The 21,305-nt window shown below is 40.6% G+C and overlaps 3 protein-coding genes across 3 annotated transcripts in view; 1 reads left to right on the top strand and 2 right to left on the bottom strand.

Annotated features, from left to right (window-relative positions):
• Positions 1–2,797: 2,797 nt before the first annotated feature.
• si:ch211-217a12.1 (alanine aminotransferase 2-like) lies at positions 2,798–14,503 on the top strand. The gene is made up of 12 exons (XM_068344015.1): positions 2,798–2,968; positions 3,054–3,244; positions 9,914–10,003; positions 10,478–10,586; positions 10,748–10,881; positions 11,378–11,621; positions 11,745–11,824; positions 12,003–12,139; positions 12,248–12,422; positions 13,512–13,667; positions 13,758–13,870; positions 13,956–14,503. Exons 2-12 carry the CDS (start codon positions 3,098–3,100, stop codon positions 14,044–14,046), a joined length of 1,476 nt encoding a protein of 491 aa, XP_068200116.1. The 5' UTR covers positions 2,798–2,968; positions 3,054–3,097; the 3' UTR covers positions 14,047–14,503.
• A 59-nt stretch (positions 14,504–14,562) lies between these two features.
• Positions 14,563–18,792, bottom strand: pdia4 (protein disulfide isomerase family A, member 4). Its single transcript, XM_068344016.1, has 10 exons — positions 18,525–18,792; positions 17,694–17,886; positions 17,393–17,598; positions 17,169–17,307; positions 16,829–17,034; positions 16,523–16,681; positions 16,165–16,316; positions 15,874–16,030; positions 15,535–15,768; positions 14,563–15,216 (listed from the first exon to the last, which is right to left on the bottom strand). Exons 1-10 carry the CDS (start codon positions 18,598–18,600, stop codon positions 14,801–14,803), a joined length of 1,938 nt encoding a protein of 645 aa, XP_068200117.1. The 5' UTR covers positions 18,601–18,792; the 3' UTR covers positions 14,563–14,800.
• Positions 18,793–20,054: 1,262 nt separating this feature from the next.
• The window catches only part of LOC137587898 (polycystin-1-like protein 1), a 31,616-nt gene continuing 30,365 nt past the window's right edge, over positions 20,055–21,305 (bottom strand). Inside the window, exons 56-59 of the mRNA XM_068304580.1 lie at positions 21,087–21,248; positions 20,732–20,893; positions 20,523–20,611; positions 20,055–20,424 (exon numbers count right to left, since the gene is read on the bottom strand). Coding sequence (XP_068160681.1) covers positions 20,076–20,424; positions 20,523–20,611; positions 20,732–20,893; positions 21,087–21,248 — 762 coding nt within the window. The 3' untranslated portion in view covers positions 20,055–20,075. The remainder of the gene's footprint in view (positions 20,425–20,522; positions 20,612–20,731; positions 20,894–21,086; positions 21,249–21,305) is intronic.

A 21,305-nucleotide genomic window follows, 5' to 3' on the forward strand; every position in this document is an offset into this window, starting at 1 on the left:
CATATTAAATTAAGTAGCGCCACCACATATTTGAACCCAGAAACCTCCTAGAATGTAGAATTGTGTTGATCAATTTTTGGGTTACAAAGAAAATTTCCATAGTGGGTCAACTGGATCTATTTTTCATCTAAATTTACTTTGCCCTTGCACAGATACATTAAATTCATTTGAGATACCTAATGGGGCCCAATACAGGATATATTTTAATCCCAAAGAATCCAGATCATGATCTAGCTCTGGATTCAAATATGCATGGTGGTGGAGTACAGTAGTTAGAGTCGTTGAGGAATCCAATATTAAACATTTCAGATATTCAATTTGATCTTGTACTAATGCGGTACCATGCACAAAAAGGAACCCAGATGGATATAAATATGGGTCATGGGTATACTGTATGTTAGCATTATGTGAAAACAATAAGAAAATGAAAGATTTTAATTACAGTCTTGTAGATACAAATCAGACTCAATTGTTTGAATCCTTGATGTCCTGACATGAGCCAGGAAAACAATACTTTGAGAGCCATTGTAACACAAATGATAAAGAATACAGTACCATATATTTATAAATGCGGAGACTTTATAGACTTGGTGGATGGGGCAGTGTCTGCTTGACACTGGGCTCTAACATGACAAGCTACCACCTCTGAAAACCTGTGATTTTTCTTCCACTTGTTCCCTGAAACAAGTACATACCTGCACACATTTTAACACTGTTCTTGACATGTTGTGTCTGGCCCCAGACATGCTTATACTTTTTAGGTTTCCTCTCATATGTTACGTATTAATGTACAACAATTTGCCTTTTAAAATTAGGTATAGGATGAAGGGAACAGAATGTGTCATGTGAGGCAGCCCAAATATGCACTGCGTGACATACAGTAGTCCCGAGGGGCATCACATGGGTGGGGGCGAACTGTTTTAGTTTGAGATATCAAATTTCAATCCTTTCAATCCCTTTTCGAGGACGTCTGGTGGGTCTCACATCCTGTCTCTCTCTCTCACACACACACACACACACACACACATACACACACACACTAACAGACAACTAATTCTGTTACTTCTTTCAATAGCACACACAACAGCCAGCAAGAAGGAAGGAACTTCAATACTTCAGCACCTAAGCCTGTCTGTTCTACCCTCCTGTATGTCCGCATGCAGAGCCCCGTCTGGTACAGTGTGATGATCTGGTGAAGTTTCAACATCTTTGTCAGGTCAGAGGCTGGTGTGAAATAATTTTGCGCAAACACTGAGTCATATTATTTTCTGATCTGTTAAATACAGTGGTGATACAGCAGGCTGATCTCTGGTTGTCCCACACCCTTTGTGCCAAAACTGGTTTTTGGACTGTTTCTCCTTACTGTGTGCTGAAAATAACTCATAATGAAACTGAACTAACCTGTCTGAACTCAGCACATCATCAGTAGGACCCCAACCCTGATAGACAGCAAACTCTAAAGAGCAAACAAAGCTACTAAAATACTTGCTTATGACAGCTAGAGTTAAGTTTACCTTTAGTAATCAGGGGTGTTTCTAAAAAATCTCCTTATTCATAATGCAAGGCACATGACCGATTAGAGGATCCAGAAAACTGCCTCATAATTCCTTGCAGGAGGAACACAACACCCAAGCAGCAGCGCTGCAGAACAGTAGACTACCAATCAACATAGAAAGTAGTTCAAATTACCTAGATTTATTAAATGTTGGTTGCTGCAACAATAAGAATGTGAAACTTAACCAAACTAACCAGTCTCACTAGCCTCGGGGACAAAAAGCTACTGCTGGAACAATTGACTTGGCTAGTGTTATTTTTAAAATTGTTTTATGCACATTTTAAAAAGACAGGAATAGATGTGAATAGAAGTGATAGAATCAATGATGGATGAGCACCACTTAGCTGCTTGAGTTATGAGGTTCTTATATTGTCGTACACAGTTACCACCGCATTTGTACAACTGATTGGGACATACATAGAACTGAGTCATCTTATTATTTTAAAAGTACATTTGATGATATGATATTTGGTGTTGTTTTAAAACCCAACCTAAAGTCCAATCAGTATGTCCCTACCAATTAAAACAGAACAGCACAACTTTATTCTCCATGTCAAGAAGAACAAAAAAAAAAGACTTCTAGGTAGTCTTCTTCAAATCTTGTGAAATAAGTAATGTTCCATTTATGTAACATGCCAATTCTTGCATATTACAACATTTCTGTTGAAATTCAACATCTGGTTTTCCTTTGCATGGCTACAGGGGACTGGAGCCAGACATCTGGCAAGAGGTGGGATCTAAGGTTTCTAAATTCCACAACTATTAATAATTCACCAATTCACCATTTCACGATTGGGGGTGTAGTAGGTGCCCTTTGCAAATCAGAGAGAACCCACAAAGACATTTGGACAACGCGCAAATTCCATTCCATTCAAGTTTCAAGATCTGGATTCAAACCCAGGACCTTCAGACCACCAAACATTTAACAATGAATTGGTTGAAATATCAACTAAGAACCATGTTAGTTCAAAGTCTGACTACAGTAGTGTTCTATTATGTGTTACTGCGGCAGACATTGATTCTAGCCATTAATTATTTATTTATATTTTTTGATTACTATACGACCAATTCCAAAAATTAAATTCATGACAGTTGCTTCGCTCATATGAATTGTCTTGAACTTAAAAGTCTTTTCTTGAAGATTATCACGTTTGTAGTCCAGCCTTTGCTGCACTAGTGAAGTTTTTTTTTGTTTTTTTCCGACGGCACCTGAAGGAAACGTCCCCCTCGCTGAAGCCACAGGAAACACTCAGCCAATCACGAGCAGGAGGGAGGGAAGGCGCGGCGGCGCGCGGGTGGAGTTTGATAGTCTGCACGCGCGGCTGCCTGTCAGTTGGAGCATCGAGTAGCTGGAGGGAAGCGACACGTCAGAGTGCTCCCGACCACTGTCAGCCCATCCCCGCTGAGCAACTGGTAACAGCCGGGGCCGCTCCTGCAGCGGACTCTGACGGAGTTCTACATGTTTCTCAATCTTCTTGTGTGTTTGCTTGTTTTTCAGATACCAGTCCAGTGAGTGACAGCAGCAAACAAACGGTGTGGAGAATGTCTCAGCCTGCGGTGAACGGGGCTTCTTGCCGGGGCAAGGTGCTAACATTGGACAATATAAACCCAAACGTGAAGAAGGTCGAGTACGCGGTCCGGGGTCCCATCGTGCAGCGGGCGGTGCAGATAGAGAAGGAACTGAAGCAGGTAACTGTGGGAGTGAATGCATGTGGCCGGACAAAGTTGTTTACTAGAACACACAGCGCTGATGTGGCACCCACGACAGTGGGTTAAAGTCACGAAAGGCTTTTAAAATGACATTTAAAAGTGACGTCATATGTAGATAAGAGATGTAGTCACGAGTACTGTATAGTCACGAGTACTGTATATAAAGGTGTGTGTGTGTGTGTGTGTGTGTGTGTGTGTGTGTGTGTGTGTGTGTGTGTGTGTGTGTGTGTGTGTGTGTGTGTGTGTGTGTGTGTGTGTTGGAGGTAGTGTCATTCAAACATATTTTGAAAGTTATTTTTTTTAAGTGTCAGTGGAAGTTGCCTCATATCAGATACTGTAAACAGTGAGCAATCAAGGCGCCTGTGTTTCCTCAAAATATAGTTTGGAGATAAAGAGTCAAAGAGAAGTAGTTTGTCTAGTGGGTAAAATGCTTGTCTTAGACAGTTTTTGCTGACCGACTGAGAGCAAAGGCGGAATGTTCAAAGCCGGTCAGCTTTAGAAGTGTTTGCATGCCTGCAGAGGTTGTTCTGTTTTCACCCTGGGCTGTACTCGTGTTACATCCTGCTGTGGTAATATTGATCTTGCATACTTTCATTCCAACTCAAGTCACTTAGGGGATGTAACTCTAATGCAACTCTGAGCACTTATGGTTTCTTTGAAAAACATTTTGCTGAGGAAAGGAGTTTTATCCGTGTTTGAGTGCATTTCCACTGTGCTCTGGCCCGACGCCTCTCCAGGATTCATTGTGAAGGATATGAATACTGAGGAGCCTTATTATGTAAGATGAAGCTCTCTGTCCTCTTTTGTCCATCTAGGTTTCCCTGACCCCCTCCTCCCCACTGTGGAGACAGCTCATTGGACAAAGCTGCAGCTGTGAGGCCCTGCAATTGCAGGGCTTTTTTTTTTCTTTGAAAAGAGGCTCAGTTCATGAAACCTGAGTGCTTAGTAGTCGACTTATTTTCTACTTCAACTTAGCGATTCACAAGAATTAGAACTATTGTGAACAAATGCACAGAACTTGTTAAACTTTAGGAAATCCCTCTTCCTATACATATCAAGAACATGCTAGGTGAACATGAGTTGCTTTTAAAAGCATGCTGACCGGTGACTGACGTTTCAAGGATGTGCTCAAAAGCAAACATTTTTTCTTTTCCTAGGTCTTTTTATTTGCTGAAGGCAGTGTAATCATGACTGGAAACAGAGCTGAATATTCTCCTCGCTGTAGCTTCCCCGGTTCTGTTTTCTTTCAAATCTATGACCAGAACACTTTTACTGACAGCTCAGCAGACATTATACGTGTGTGTGTGTGTGTGTGTGTGTGTGTGTGTGAGTGTGCGTGTGAGTGTGCGTGTGCGTGTGAGTGTGCGTGTGTGTGTGCGTGTGCGTGTGCGTGTGCGTGTGCGTGTGCGTGCGTGCGTGCGTGCGTGCGTGCGTGCGTGCGTGCGTGCGTGCGTGCGTGTAGATGCATTCACTGGCAATCTGATGAACTTTGAGTCTTTTTCCAGACATCTGACATGACAGTGTCTGTCTTGGCATAATTTGTGACAATGGAGACATGACAATTATATAGGCTATTTTGTAGGCCTTGCAGTCATTCAATTCCATTTATTCTAACATTACTGCACATTGCTTGAGGGAATAGTGTTTCAGAGTGAATCTCAACAATGAGTGAGATGTTAGTTCAAGTCAGGCTCTTTAGTCTCCAAAGGGTTTCTTTGCTCGGCTGCCTGCCTGGTGTCGAATGAGCAGGAGAACTTGGGGTGGGCGGGGGTGGAGGTGACTGGCTCCTCTTTATCCCAGAGAATAGCAGTCTTTTTGTTGTTTCAGAGCAAAGCAGGCGCAGACCATGTAACTCATATCTGACTTGACGATAATCCAAAGAATCTCGTTGGCCTTGTTCCTTTTTCTGCCATTCAAGGACGTGAAATCATGATATCTATTCATTGTGCCCTTGAAGGTCGTCCGCGTTTAATCACCCACAACAGCCTTGAACACAGCATTTTGTATTTTCCTAAGACATTCACTATTGGGCTTTCTGGGGTTGGGCTTTTTGAACCTTATCAAGGTCAAAATGTTTGCACTGGTTTGTCTTTTGGCAATGAACCATTACAACTTTCTGTAGTGTCAAGTACAGCAGGTTCTTTTTCAGCATGTCTGTCTATTACAGATAAGTCAACTGACTCTTTATGAAATTTCACAGAAGGGATGGTTATGTTGCAAAGATGAAAACCATTTATGTTTTGCGTGAAGTAGGAAGTGGGTGATGGAATTTTAGAGCAGAACCAGATCTAGAACCAGACAGATCCATATATCTTACTGAATTTACTTAAACACAAGCCTAAGGACAGATATTTTGGTGGCATACATCTCTTCATCCATCCATTTTCTTGTGGACGATACGACTGAAATCATTTCCTCTACAAGAAGAAGAAGATGGATGGACATCTCTTCATTGATGGGCTTTGGCAAAGGAGTGCAATCTGCTGAATTATCTCCTGATAGTTGCTGTTGCCACCTCTCCAGAGTGACATTATTGAAGGCGAGATGATAATTTGCTGGCCTGATTAGCAGAAATGCTGTGTATTACAACCACATAGTCATACATATTCACTTCTTTGTTATGAACTATTTGGGTTTCAGCTAGAGAACCACTACATGTTGCTTGTGGTTGGTCTAATTACAACCATGAGCAAAGAACTGGTGTCACGACGGTAATAGTCAGTGGAATCCTTTCTCATACATGTCAACCTTGACAGGGACCTAAACCTTTTCTGACAGAATTAAATGTCCGACCTGTAAATTTGAATCCATATGTGTTGTTGTGATTTTGCATTTATCATTCTAATTTTTAATACATCAGGGCCAACATACTGTAGTTCATAGGATGAATAAAGCCATGTGTTGATCCATGTGGAAACAGAGTGATTCATGAACAGACATTTTTCTCCTATGGTACTGTTGACATTCTGAATTTTGTGTCGTTTTTGATTTTGTGCTACTTTGACTTCACGTCAGCAGTGTTTTCTTTGTTGTATCTACAAACTGAAGACAGTCCAGTTTTTAATGTGTTTGAATTTCTCAGACACTACACTTTTGTAGACAGCCAAAAGCCAAGATGTGTAATGACTCACATTCTTCTTTATTAAATCAAATATTGTGACAATATTATTCTTCAATATTTCAAATTCATAATATTATATTATGTCTAAACACAACATAAACTTTGTACTATTTTTGGATGTTTTTGCTTTCGGCATTGCCTTTCGGTTGTATTTTACAGTTGTGTTCAAAATAATAGCAGTCGGTTTAAAAAATTGAGTAAAGCCCAAAATTCATATAATGGTTTTTATTTCCATGCATTGGGAACACTGCACATTATATTCTAAATCAAAACATGAAGAGAAAAGCAGAAATTCTTCAATTACTTTACAGAAAATGAAGAAAAATTAACATTGGGCTGTTTGAAAAAATAGCAGTGTCTGCATTTTACTTTACAAACTCAAATATTTACTGTATAAACTGAAAAATATCCAGGATTCAGCATTCCTATGAATCACTAAACTAATATTTAGTTGTATAGCAACTGTTTCTGAGTACCGCGTCACATCTGTGTTGTATGGAGTTGACCAACTTCTGGCATCTGTGAGCAGGTATTCCAGCCCAGGATGATTTGACAACATTCCATAATTCCTCTGCATTTCTTGGTTTTGCCTCAGAAACAGCATTTTTAATGCACCCCACAAGTTTTCTATCGGATTAGGGTCCGGGGATTGGGCTGGCCACTCCATGACTTTAATTTTTTGGTCTGGAACCAAGAAGCTGCTCGCTTACTGGTGTGTTTGGGGTCGTTGTCTTGTTGAAACACCCATTTCAAGGGCATTTCCTCTTCAGCATAAGGCAACATGACCTCTTCAAGAATTTTGATGTATCCAAACTGATCCATGATCCCTGGTATGCGATAAATAGGCCTGACACCATAGTAAGAGAAACATCCTCATATCATGACGCTTGCACCACCATGCTTCACTGTCTTCAGAGTTCATGTGGCTGAAATTCAGTGTTTGGGGGTCGTCTGACAAACTGTCTGCGGCCCTTAGACCCAAAGAGAACAATCTTACTCTCATCTGTCCACAAAATGTTTCTCCATTTCTCTTTTGGCCAGCCAATGTGTTCTTTGGCAAATTGTATCATCTTCAGCACATGTCTTTTTTTTTAACAGTGGGACTTTGCAGGGGCTTCTTGCTGATAGATTAGCTTCATACAGGCGTCTTCTAATTGTGACAGTACTCACAGGTATCTTCAGACTATCTGATCATCCTGGAGCTGATCATTGGCTGAGTTTTCACCATTCTGGCTATTCTTCGATCCATTCGAATGGTAGTCTTCCGTTTTCTTCCATGTCTCGGTGGTTTTGCTTTCCATTTTAAAGCATTGGAGATCATTTTAGCCGAGCAGCCCATCATTTTCTGCACTTCTTTATACGTTTTCCCTTCATTAATCAACATTTTAATCTAAGTACGTTTTTCTTCTGAACAATGTCTGGAATGACACATTTTTTTCAGGTTTTCAGGGAGAAATGCATGAGCAACATGTGCTGGCTTCATCCTGAAATAAGGGCCACCTGATTGACACCTGTTTTTTCACAGATTGAATGACTTCAATAATTGAACTCCACGCTGCTATTTTTTTAAACAGGCCCCTTCAATTCATTATTCAATTACACAGACTCAGGACCATACATATCATGTATGTTGGCTCTGTTGGTTTTCTATGACTCTACTACAGCAACTGGTAAATTATTTGCCATGCAGTAATATAATTTCTACCAAAAACATGTTATTCATGTTGGACTGCTATTATTTTGAACACAACTGTATACCTGCATGCGGCAAAGTATCGTGATGTCATTTTTGAAAGCACTCACATTAATCTACCACTGTCCCATAATTTATTTAAACCATAAAGCTGAGCCCTGGCATGGACAGCTATATCCATTGTTCATGTGATCTGATAATCAGTAACAGACTTACGGGCACCAAGATGAAGGATTTGCTCAGTCAAAGAAGATGCATCCTGAGGTGGCTGAAGATAAGCATGGAAATCCGCACAAAACTTCATGTCAGGTGGAATTTTTCTGTTACTACTTTTGACAGCTTCATTAACCAAGGAAACACAACTAGAAACACAGAACATCATGTCTTATGGAGGTCCAGCGGCAGCAATGTTATTCTTGACCGAGCCACAATTTCCTTTTCCTCAAACCCAAAACAAACTCGGTCCCGGGGTTGAAAGAATGAGACAACGTGTGTGTGTGTGTGTGTGTGTGTGTGTGTGTGTGTGTGTGTATGTGTGTGTGTGTGTGTGTGTGTGTGTGTGTGTGTGTGTGTGTGTGTGTGTGTGTGTGTGTGTGTGTGTGTGTGTGTGTGTGTGTGTGTGTGTGTGATGAATGTAGCTGTCTGGTGTGATAATATGCTAAGTAATAGAGTTGCTGTCATCTGTTTCTGAGAGATTAACTTTTTATTGAAAACTTCATTGCCAAGATTTGGATCTTGTGTTGGAAAACCATCAGCAGCAAATGGACATACTGTACATGTTTATTGGTTTGGGTATATACTGTACGTACTCCATGTTGTGGTAATATGTTAACAATTTTTGTCTTGCTTAATAAATGAAGCTGTCAAAAGCAGTAACAGAAAAATTGGCTCTTGAGGATAAAAAGTCTTACTTAACTTTACTCATTGAAGTTTTAGCTACATCTAGATGGTGTGTGGAGTTGAAAGCGAACACAAAGTTTGTTTCACCACCATTATTGCGGTTTATTTACACAGAAGCCACTGAGCAAAGTAATTTTGAGGCTTAAACATTCAAGCATTACGTTACCTGCATGACATTGCGTGCAATCGTTTTGCTGCTGGACACAAAAGGCAGTTGTCATGTTTCTCAACTGCTTAGACCTTTCTATTCTTGATAAAAAATATTCAGAGAAATTCTGGTTTTGATGCAGGTGTTTGATTTTTTAAATATTTTCAGGCATTTTTTTCTTTGACTGGAAACTCTTCATTTACAGAACAAAAGTCAAATCTGAAACAAAAACTTTTAGAATAATTCATTCATTACAAGCAGAGCCATCCAAGCTGGCTTGTGAAAACCCCTGGATTTTGTCAATGTGGAACATATGGCCTGAAAAGAAAACCAACTTTTTTCTCATATATACTGTCATGTAATCCACAACAGGGATGAATTAAATACTGTACCTGGTTTCTTTATTTCTTCACTGAAATGCATCCATCTCAGTTCATTTGAGGGCCTGCCCTGCTTTTATGAATAATTAATTTTGTATTTAGCTCAATCGTGCACTGACAAACTAAATATGTGATTTGGGACTGTATCACAGTGTAGTGAATGAGCAAAAGTCCTCCCAAGTTTATTTGCATGACACACCCCAAACTACAGTACCCCAATATGACCAGCAGGGCAACTCAGAAAAAGCAAGTCTGGACATGACAATAAAATCATATTATCTTCAAAGTATCAGCCACATTTAATTTTTTTGAATTTAATTGGTATATGTGACATCAATGAGGTTCTTGATCCTGTAGAGTGATATTCCTGCCCAGATTCTCACAACTTTATATTTATCTTTTCCAGGGAGTCAAGAAACCTTTCACAGAAGTCATCAGAGCAAACATAGGTGATGCTCATGCTATGGGTCAGAAACCAATCACATTCCTCAGACAGGTGGGACCACACTTTCAATTTAGCATTTTTTATTTGTGTGCATCAAATGTATTCAGTGAGCAGGAAACTCTCGATCATTAGTCCATGTGAAATTCGACTTACTACATTTTAAATCTTGAGACGATATTACAATATTACTACTATTAATACTACTACTACATTGCCAGTTAGTACAAAATAGGACTGATATAAAATGCCTTTAAAACTCTGATCATAGATTGATCAGATATCAAAAGTTGTGGTGTTGGAAAAGTATTGCTACTTTTTACACTCAGGAGAGGATACAGCCAGAGAGCATGTATGCTTGAGGTTATATGAGGATATATCTTCTGTGTGTGTGTGTGTGTGTGTGTGTGTGTGTGTGTGTGTGTGTGTGTGTGTGTGTGTGTGTGTGTGTGTGTGTGTGTGTTATGGGCTCTCTCAACTGTTGTGCTTGATATTCTGTGATTATATATCTTTGTTCTCATCTCTCAGGTCATGGCTCTGTGTTGTTACCCTGACCTCTTAGAAGACAATAAGTTCCCAGAAGACGCCAAGAACAGAGCAAAACGTATTCTGGATGCGTGTGGAGGCCAAAGTATAGGTCAGATCACTCCCCCACACTCCACCAACCACAATTAAACCCAACCCTATCAACATCACTCACTTACACCTTTATTCTATTTGGACAGTGTGTAGTATTTAAACAGATTTGGATCAATCTTTAATGTTGTTTGAATCAAAGTCCACTGTGGTGTGTTCAAGGGGCCTACAGCGCTAGCCAGGGGATCGAGTGCATCCGCCAGGATGTGGCACGTTACATAGAAAAGAGAGATGGTGGAATCTCCTCCAACCCTGACAACATATACCTCTCCACTGGCGCCAGCGATGCTATTGTGGTATGAGCTCCACTTTTTCCTGTGTAGAAACGCATGCTGGTACGTTGCCATAGTTCAGCACAGGTGACAGGCTTCTGGGACACGTGAACTATAAATTTAAGCTTTTTTTCCCCCAGTTTCTGTTAATTATACACTCAGATGTACTGTGCCTCTACAGACCTTTGTCATAATGTCGATTTCTTTTACACAATCAGGCTACTGAATAACTTTAAGGGCCACCCTGTAAGTATGTTTGAATTTCCTGTGTTATGTAACAGCCTGAATGCCAAATTACCATAACTACTTGGTTGAACTTCTTTCCTTTAACTGTAAATAACCCTGCTACAGTGACAGGAACAACCAGGGAAAATTAAAATAAATGCTACTGGAGATATTTCCTCCAGTTTTTGATTTTTATTACTTGCCCAGTTTTCAGTTTCTTTAGTTCTTCAGCTCAGCTGTCTCCTATTTGCCCTCCCTTCCCCTTTATCCTTCTTTATTATCATCCCTAAACCAGACCATCCTAAAGTTGCTGGTGTCCGGTGAGGGTCGTAACCGTACTGGAGTGATGATCTCCATTCCCCAGTATCCTCTGTATTCAGCTGCCTTGGCAGAACTGGCTGCTGTACAGATCAACTACTACCTGGATGAGGATAACTGCTGGAGTCTTGATATAAAGGAGCTCAGAAGAGCCCTCAGTGAAGCCAGAAAGCACTGCAATCCCCGTGTCCTCTGCATCATCAACCCCGGTAACCCTACTGGTACGTATAATGATGATACATTCTGTCAGTGTGATTAAATGGCTGCTGGAACTCTTTTTTTTTTAAATTTCCTAAGTGCTCACCACGCCTAAATCAATTAACTGTGGTTTTCCTTTGTGACAGGTCAGGTCCAGAACAGGCAGTGCATTGAAGATGTGATTCGATTTGCTAAAGAGGAGCATCTCTTCCTCATGGCTGATGAAGTAAAGCATCAATTCAGAATTTTCCACTTTACAGTTTATTCTGTCCTAAAGCTATTGATGCTTCTAAGGCAAACAGATACTGCCCACCATTTTTATATCATTCTTTTCAATGCAAACATAAGGGTAACCAGGTGTTTTAAATGAGATCTTGAGTATTTAAGCTCTTTTCTTATTTAAGGTCTACCAGGATAACGTGTATGCAGAGGGATGTAAGTTTCACTCCTTTAAGAAGGTACTGTTTGAGATGGGACCAGAGTATTCTGATGTAGTGGAGCTTGCCTCGTTCCACTCCACCTCTAAGTGTTACATGGGAGAGTGAGTATCCAGACAAGAACAAGTACATGACTACACGTGTGAAGAATGTTGTCATAGCCCTGGAGTTGTCGTTTTATGTGTCTTATTTACGCTTAATCTAATTTGCAGATGTGGATTCCGTGGCGGTTACATGGAGGTGATTAATATGGACCCTGAGGTCAAAGTCCAGCTCACCAAACTGGTATCAGTGCGTCTGTGCTCGCCAGTCTCTGGACAGGCTCTCCTGGATCTGGTGGTCAATCCCCCTCAGCCTGATGAACCCTCATACACTACATTTATGAAGGTCTGAGAAAAAAAAATACACTCAAAGCACACTAACATGGTCACTATTAATCCTCCAGGTGTGTCCAAGCACAGTAGTTCTTTCTGTTGATGTGTATCAAGCAATGTTCAGGAGAGTAAAACCTGTTTGGTGCACGTCACTTTGTGAGTACTGCAATCAAAAAAATGCCACAACTTTTTGTCAGAACGTGATGTGTGATTTAAAAATATCTTGCGTCATGTTTGTAAGAGTAGAAAAGAGGTCTGAGTTTGCATGCTGCAGGAATCTGTCCAAGGTAACATCAGGCTGATGGTCATGAGTATTCCCAGAGGTAATAAAGTGATCCTTGAGCAGACGATTTATTGTCGTTTGTAATGGCTCAGTACAACTGCATGCTTTGGCTTCAGTGCAGTTTTATTTTGTAGAATTAATGAGATTTTTTCCTCAAAACCCTTTGAAAGCAGCAGAACTCAGTCCTCAGTCAGGGAGCAGTAGGGTGGGGTTGTTGTCAGTGTTATAATGGTTCACCTCCTATGATGGTGTATCGCCGGAGCAGCATATCTAATCGTCTGTCAAGCCATGCCTGTTGAGCAATCAGATGTCTGGAAAATGTGATTATCATTCCTTTGGCTAGTTTATGGTCATGATAGTTGTACTCCTGTGTTGGAGAGCCCCCTACTGTCTTCTTGGAAGCATTGTCACTCATGCTTTTAGGAACCAGTATCAGACACTCAAGCGTTGAGGTTATTTTCTGTAAGGACATGAACTGTATGTTCATTCTAATTACTTCCAAGCCAGGGCTGCTCCTGAATGGCTGTTGCCAGAGAACACACCCTGAAGAACAGCATATCAAATTCATGCAATAAACAAATTCCTAGTCACATCAGCTTGAGCACAAAGAAGTGATTGGCTTCTTTTGAGCTTGTCAACTTATCAGATATTAATTATTAACAGTAATTACACAGTATTATAATTTTGTTCCGACCTTTCCTCTGCATTGACAGCTGCGACTGCCAACAGAGAACACCGAGTGTCGTCACCACCCTTGGATTCTGCATGTATTTTGTTTTTTGTCCGACCTTTTAACAGTTTTTTTATTTCTCCTCTCAGGAACGAACGGCGGTTTTGTCCAATTTGGCAGAGAAGGCCAAGCTAACAGAGCAGATCTTCAACACGGTACCTGGGATCACCTGTAACCCTGTGCAGGGGGCCATGTACACCTTCCCCCGCATTGCTCTACCTCAGAAGGCCATAGACAAGGCAAAGGTCTGCACTGTATCCATCACTGTTTATCTCAATGACAACAATCACCTTGGTTTTTGTGTGAGGACGTCCTGAATGTGTGTCCACCTACAGGAGGAAGGTCAGGCCCCAGACATGTACTATTGCATGAGGCTGCTGGAGGAGGAGGGCATCTGCCTGGTGCCTGGAAGTGGCTTCGGTCAAAGAGAGGGAACCTTTCACTTCAGGTCCGTAGGGTTAGGTATTTATTTTCAAAGTACATCATTGATTCAGGTTTAACTTCTTTGATGTCTTTTTTGCTGCCGTGTCCAGGATGACCATCTTGCCTCCCACTGAGAAACTGAAGGTTGTGCTCCAGAAAATCCAACTGTTCCATTTGCGGTTCACAGAGGAGTTTTTGTAACCCCCCCATCTGCATCTGAAGACCCTACTCATTCAGTACCAGAGCTACCAGTGCCTTAGTGTGAAGGAAAGTCGCAACACCGTCTCCTCCAGTTTACCTCTCAACACAAGGCGAAACTCTCCTGAATGAATTTAAACCGTTTTTTTTGGTTGCATGGTAGCTTAAAGCTGGGGCTTAATATGAAGATGGAATGATTTCAGTATATGATGCACTTTCTCAAAGAATTACTGGTCCTGATGTGTAATTACCTAAAGATTTCATAGTGCTAACTCTATGTCCACTAGGGAGACGCTGCATTCAAGGGCATTTCTCTCCTGCCAACATTTTCAGCCAAATAAGTTGGAAATATTGTAAGAACATGTTAGATCTTGTTACACTTGATTGACTGGCAATATAGCCATTTGTATTACTAGTGTTAATTTTTTAAAATGTGATTAAAAACAATTTCTAAAATGTTTCTTGAATATACCTGCTCTTACATTGAATAATAACAGAGCCAGCCCAACAAAGTGGCCGTCAGTTTGTTTTATTTTAAAAAGACTTCAACAGTGCTTACATGCTTTTCAAAACAGAAGAAAGCAGAATCTCTCGCAATGAACAGAAACTAAAACGATGATTGAACTTCATAATCATCACAGTAACACCGTTTAACTCCACTATGTTCCCTTCACCTTCCCAGAAGCTTCCCCCACAACCTCCAAGACTCCACCCAAACACGGTTAGAGTTCTTAGCCACTGGTGGAGAGACACTCCTTCAAAGTTCATCTCTCTCCTGTGACAACTTTGTGGCATGCTTTTCCAAGAACGTACTGAGCCCCTCCACTGTTCTGTCTCCACCCTCAAACTTGATGGGGTTCTGCTTGCTGTTGCTTGGGGCAAAATATATCGTGGGGAAGCCCTCTGTTTTGTAGTGATCATTTGGCACGTCATTGGCTGTTGCATCCATCTTTGCGATCACAATGTTCTTCTCCCCCTTGTACTTCTTACCCAGAGCCAAATAATCTGGCTCCAGTTTCTTACAGTGGCCACACCAGGGGGCATAAAACTCGATGAGGACATCCTTCTTCGAATCCATGACTATATCGTCAAAGGTCTTCCCAACCACAACCTTCACTGGTCCTTTGTTGTTCTTTGGCACTGGCTGAGACTTGATAATGGGACTGAGCTTTCCTGTGGACCAGAGAGAAATTCAGAACAAGGGAAATATTACCTCCAGTGTGAATAGATAATGCTCCTTAATTTAAGCATGAAATGAAGAGCTACAACCATATTTCTGTACATTGTCAGAAGTGATTTTCATTTTTTTAACATTTACTTTCTAGTTGGTGAAATACTAAACAACTAAAAAGCTGAATCTCCCCAGAACAGGAAATGAGAAAATCCAAAATAATTGTTTCACAAACTGCCAATCAGACAAAGCTTGCTTTATGTACGTGGATCATATCCTTTAGAATTCACACTATTTAGCCAACACACAACCTCACTCACCTTTCTTAAAGGCCTTAACAAAATCTCTCAGCACATCGGAGTCAAACTCTTCTGGCTCCATGGCAAACTTTTTGCCTCCATCAGCCAGAATTCCTACGTTCACTTCTTCTCCACTCTCACCCAGTCCCAGGCCTTTCAGCTCATCTGCAAAGTCTTCCTCATCAGCGATGGCAAACACGTATTCAGGGAAGTCCTTTGCCACCTCGAGCACCTTTGACCTCCAAAACTGCGTAGCTAAAAAGAAAGAACAACTGCTTTGTAAGTCCTCCGCAGGTAGTGCTCGCCATTTAGAGAAATTACTGGTGTCAATAAATAACACACTATATATAAAGAGCTCACCTTTCCTGTAATCAAAGCTGAAGTCTACTCCATAATACACGACCACCAGGGGTCTTTTGGTGTAACGTTTGGCTTCATTGCTTGGTTTCCTGTGACCCACCAGAGGAATCGTATGCTTTTTGAAGAATTCCTGCAATTCTGATGATGTTGTAGAGTCCTATATTATAAAGAAAAGGTCATACTTTACATAAGAGGAGTTGGGAGGATACTGGTCACGTGACCACAATTTATAACCTCTGAAACCAATTTGAATCACAAATACTGAAAATGACAACAACAGATGAACATTACCTTCACTGCAAACGTGCGTGATGCCGGCTCATACTTGGAGTGAAACTTTTCAGGCTGAGCGATGACAATTTCACCAGGTGACGCTTTGAGATATTTGGCCACATCAGAGTTGAAAGTGTGACGGAAGTTGAAGTCTTCCCTCAACGAGTTACCTGCAAGACAGCAAGGAGACTATCCAATAGTCCATCTGAAGGACACAGAGTTATTTGAGAACATCTGCACTATCTCCACAAATAAATATTGGAACTTATGATAGATTAGCCATACAAAGAAGTTTCCTTTATACACACACATTCACACAAAATTAAACAAAAATCCTGCAGTTACTTTAATACACTGAACAGCTCATGGTACTCACAAGCCTCAAGGAAGATCTCATAGGCTGTGTCCTGTTCACTGGAGAAAACGCCCACTATCACAGCATCGTCACCATCTTTAGTGAACTCCTGCACCTGTTTTACCGCCTGGACCTGCTTGGAGGGCGGGCCAGACTGCTCGATCATGTAATCAACAATACCTGTAAGAGAAGAGGTAAAACTAGATCAACTGTGATGGATAAATAGAGGCTTAAAAAAACAAAACATTAGAACTCACAGCAATAAGAACCCTGAATGACTTGTCAACTGTCCAGACTATAAGTATCATTACACAAGAAGCGTCTTACCATGCTGCTCTCTGGGTCCGTTGTACTCAAATAGTTTTCCTTTCCTGAAGATCTTGAGGGTGGGATATCCCGTAACGCCAAAGCGTGAGGCAATTTCTGACTCCACCGTCGCGTCCACTTTGGCCAGAGGAATGGATGGAGAGCGCTTGCTCAACTCTTTAGCTGCCTTCTCGTACTCTGGAGCCAAACGTTTGCAGTGTCCACACCTGAAGATCGGTTGTATGAAAGACAATAATGAAGAGATATTGTTTTCACAGAGGTAAACAAAACTCCATCACTCAAGTAGATATCTGTGTGACAGTTCTATGTACATTTTATAAATAAAAGTCTGACAACTGACCATGGGGCATAGAACTCCACCAGGATGATGTCTGCGTTGTTAACAGTCTCGTCAAAGTTGTCTTTGGTCAGCACCAGTGTGGCTTCAGGAGGGGGCTTCCAATCTGGCTGTGCCACCTCTTTCACAAAGGCTACGATAGCTGCAAAAAGCATTCATAACATTACTGCAAATTCTTTCACAACATAACTCCGATAACCCTTGATTGAACTTATGAATGTCTCTACCAGTCTCTGTTCTGTCTCCATCATAGTCCACAGGCTCCCCATTTTTAATGATCTTGATAGTGGGATATCCTGACACCTCAAACCTTTCAGACAGCTCAGTGGCTACTGTTGCATCCACTTTGACCACTGGTATCGGGGGGTCACTTTTCTTCAAAGTCTGAGCAATTTTTTCATACTCCGGAGCAAACCTTATGCAATGGCCACACCTAGAAAGAACAAGGAACATTCCATATTTGTTTAACAAACGACCTGAAAACAAAAACAACCCATGGATGAACAATTAGGGGATGAACAGGCGTACCCTGGGGAGTAAAACTCGATCAGAACTGTGTCCTTGCCCGCCATGAAAGTATCATAGTTGCTATCAGTGAGGATCATCACTCCATTCTCTTCTTTCACTTCAATGTCATCTTCTTCACCCTCTTCATCATCATCATCATCATCATCGTCATCATCCAGATCATCTTCAGTCTCTTCCTCCTTCACCTCCTCATCTGACACCAAACAAGAAAGTGATTCTTGGTGTTCAATCTCAGGCAGTGTTTCTGCCATTCAAAGATAGCTCGTAGATTAACAAAACCGGGTACAACTTATAACATGTTACAATTTTATCAAATTAAAATAGTTGTGCTATCAGTGTTGCACACCCACATTTAGGCATGCATTGTACACCAGACGACAAACTTTGCTATCCATTGCTCTACACTGTTCATACCAACAGACATTATGCTGCCATATCTTTCCAGTTTTGCATATTTATAACGTCATTGCACACACCTGTTTATATTTTACATATCTGTTTATTGTTTACTTTAGTTAGTTTTCTATTTTTTCTGAATATTGAATCTGGTTTTTGCTCTTTACATTCTACATTACCTTTTTGTGCACCACACCTGTCTTTTGCACCAACACTGCTGCTTTATGTGCCTTAAATTGCCCCTTGGGGACTAATAAAGCTTTTTGAATTGAATGACCTACCCATTTTACGTTTGACAGTCCTGTTAGCTAGCGTGCTAACATAATTAGCAGCATCAACAGCAAACTGGCTAGCATTACAACTTACAGAAAACCAGCAGCAGATGCAAGATGACAATAAAACAAACATAAAGATGTAAAAATAGTTCAGACTTACCATCTTCACATTTGCTGAGAGTTGCGAAGTGTGCAACACCGAGCAGCACAATCAGCAGCAACGCAACCTTCCTCATTGTCCACAGATAATACACCCCGGTGCTAACGACGCACTTACCGCAAGTAGCAGGCTAATTAAGTTATCTTCTAACACTGATGAATGTCATCAAATACTATCGTTTGCATCGACCCGTCTCTGATCAATACTGTCTGTCAATGCCTTTAGTTCGATGTTTCATAGAAACTAATCCTGAGAACACGCAGGCCGCCTCCCTCTCGTAGATACTTGTATGACTTGCCACGTTGTGATTGGTCCTCATCATCAGCTGTTCACCAATCAGACTTCGCCACTCAACCCTACGTTCGATAACGCTATTGGTCACTTTTAATGATTGTTTCCCTCTTGGACGATTACACGTGTATTAAATTCAAACGCTTTAGTGGCAAGACAGATTTAAAATGATGAATTTTTAAAAATATTTGAAATATTTTCAGAATTCTAGAATTCATTTTTTGACTACAATTCTAAAGTAATGACTGATTTCAAACTCTTAGATACTGAAATCAGAGTATTGAGATTACTTAAAGTAAAGAATTCTGAGAATAGAAAATGTTCTTCATCAGTCCCAATCTACTCTTTCCTAAATTAGAGCAATCATGGTGGATGTAAAATTTTAGTTGTAGTGCTAGATTTCACAGAGCTGTAGCTCGTACATAGTCTATATGTTTTCACTTGCAATAAACCAACTAAAAATATTAATCACAATTTCCTTTAAATGTAAAGAGTGCAGTGCATATTTAGACAGCAAATCTGTATTACCCAACATTTTCTTCAAAAAATAATCTTCTTTTCCTTTCGGTTTTTCCCTTCAGGGGTCGCCACAGCAAATCAGTTGCCTTCATCAAAACCTGTTTTCTGCATCTTCTTCTCTCACACCCACTACCTTCATGTCCTCTTTCACTACATCCATAAACCTCCTCTTTGGTCTTCCTCTAGGCCTCCTGCCTGGCAGTTCAAAACTCAGCATCCTTCTACCGATATATTCACTATCTCTTCTCTGGACATGTCCAAACCATCTCAGTCTGGCCTCTCTGACTTTATCTCCAAATTATATTTTTTCACACCCTGACAGCCATCCATATTCATTTTCTTTAACAGGTCATGTGAGGCTGGAGACTATTCCAGGACCCTGGACAGATCAGCTCATCTCAGGTCGACTATACAGACAAACAACAATTCACACTCACGTTCACACTTATCTCTTAAGTGAATTCTGAATGTATTTTTATTTATGCATTACAAAATCACATACTGTGAGGACTATTTAATCATTGATATCCTGTACATCAATTTATCATGTCAACAAGTTAACTGGTTACTAAGTTTTGACAATAAATTTGTTTGTAATTTGTATAGAAGTACTAATCTATGTAGATGAAATAAGACACAAATATATAGTATTGTTCTATTAATATATCTAAATACGACAGAAAAACATCTTGTTTATTGAATTACATGTGATTATAAGTATCCAGAACTGTCACCTCTAGTCTACTGATTATCTGACTTGACACTGAAATTATCGTTATGGACCAGAACTTCCACCACCACTTCAGAGTGATTGGGCTGGCCAATAACTAACTTGCAATGGTCATTTTTTTTAGTCCACTGGTCAACTCGCTTCTCGAGAACATCTTCTGTCCAAACCATGCTGGGTGATGCTGACTCTGGGTGGGATCGGTAATCCTGCGTCTTCAAACTGGACTGGAACTCTCTGTCATTTGGGTGTTCTCGGTCTCCTGTTATAGGCTGTATGTTATCTGATGCCACCACGATGTCTGGGGGGGAATTGTGTTCCCTTCGGCCTTTCTGAAGCAGGACCTCATGCTCAGATTTGTACCTGTTATGTAGTACCATGCAGAATGATGTTATCATTTTGTAATTTGCATTTGAATGTTTGCTCTGCAGCCTAAATAGATGTTTGACAAACTTTCTTACTGGATCACGTGACACGCAGGAAGGATGTCTTCATGGTCACTATCTGTGTGAACACTACACTCTTGCACCACTTGTGTTCTGACAAAGTCCTGTGACAGAATGATGCAGTTAATAAACATAATGAAACCCCTCCATGTAATGCATATATGTAAATGTACCTCTTTGTCCTTTTTTCTGTATTTTTGGAATGAAACAAAACACATCTTTACCTCCATGTTGGAAGGATCCTGTATGGGTGTCATGACAGGACTGTCCCCCTCTGTGTAGTGGTGGGATTTGGGAGGAGGAGTGTGGTGCAGACTGTTTGAGAGGGCATTTAGCCTGAACAAGAGTTCATCCATTAAATTTTCAAACTCCTCAAAGTAATAAGTCTGGAAAAACAAAAGCCAAAGTCACATCTAAATTTTGTAAGCATACATACGTATGGCATTTAATTGGGCTACAATTAGAGGCTCTCAATAGCAAACAGATATTTAAAAGCTACACAACAACTTTAACAGTTCATGAAATTGTTTTTTTTTTTAAATAAAAGATCTTAACTTTTTTTAAAAAAATTGAGAATACCTTCCCTTCCACTTGATATTCAACCCATGCTTTTTTACGCTGCCAGATGACGGCAAACACCCTCCGTCTGATGTAGCCAATAAACTGTGTGATTGTTAAAACATTCCTCAGCCTCTGTGATCGTTTCACACCTCTGACCATCGAGGACGCCACACCAATCACCTAAAAGAAAACCACATGACTTTTAATCATATATCTGGACACTGTTAAAAAGAAGAA

Source organism: Antennarius striatus, chromosome 20 (assembly GCF_040054535.1).
Source record: "Antennarius striatus isolate MH-2024 chromosome 20, ASM4005453v1, whole genome shotgun sequence".
Taxonomy (NCBI): Eukaryota; Metazoa; Chordata; class Actinopteri; order Lophiiformes; family Antennariidae; genus Antennarius; species Antennarius striatus.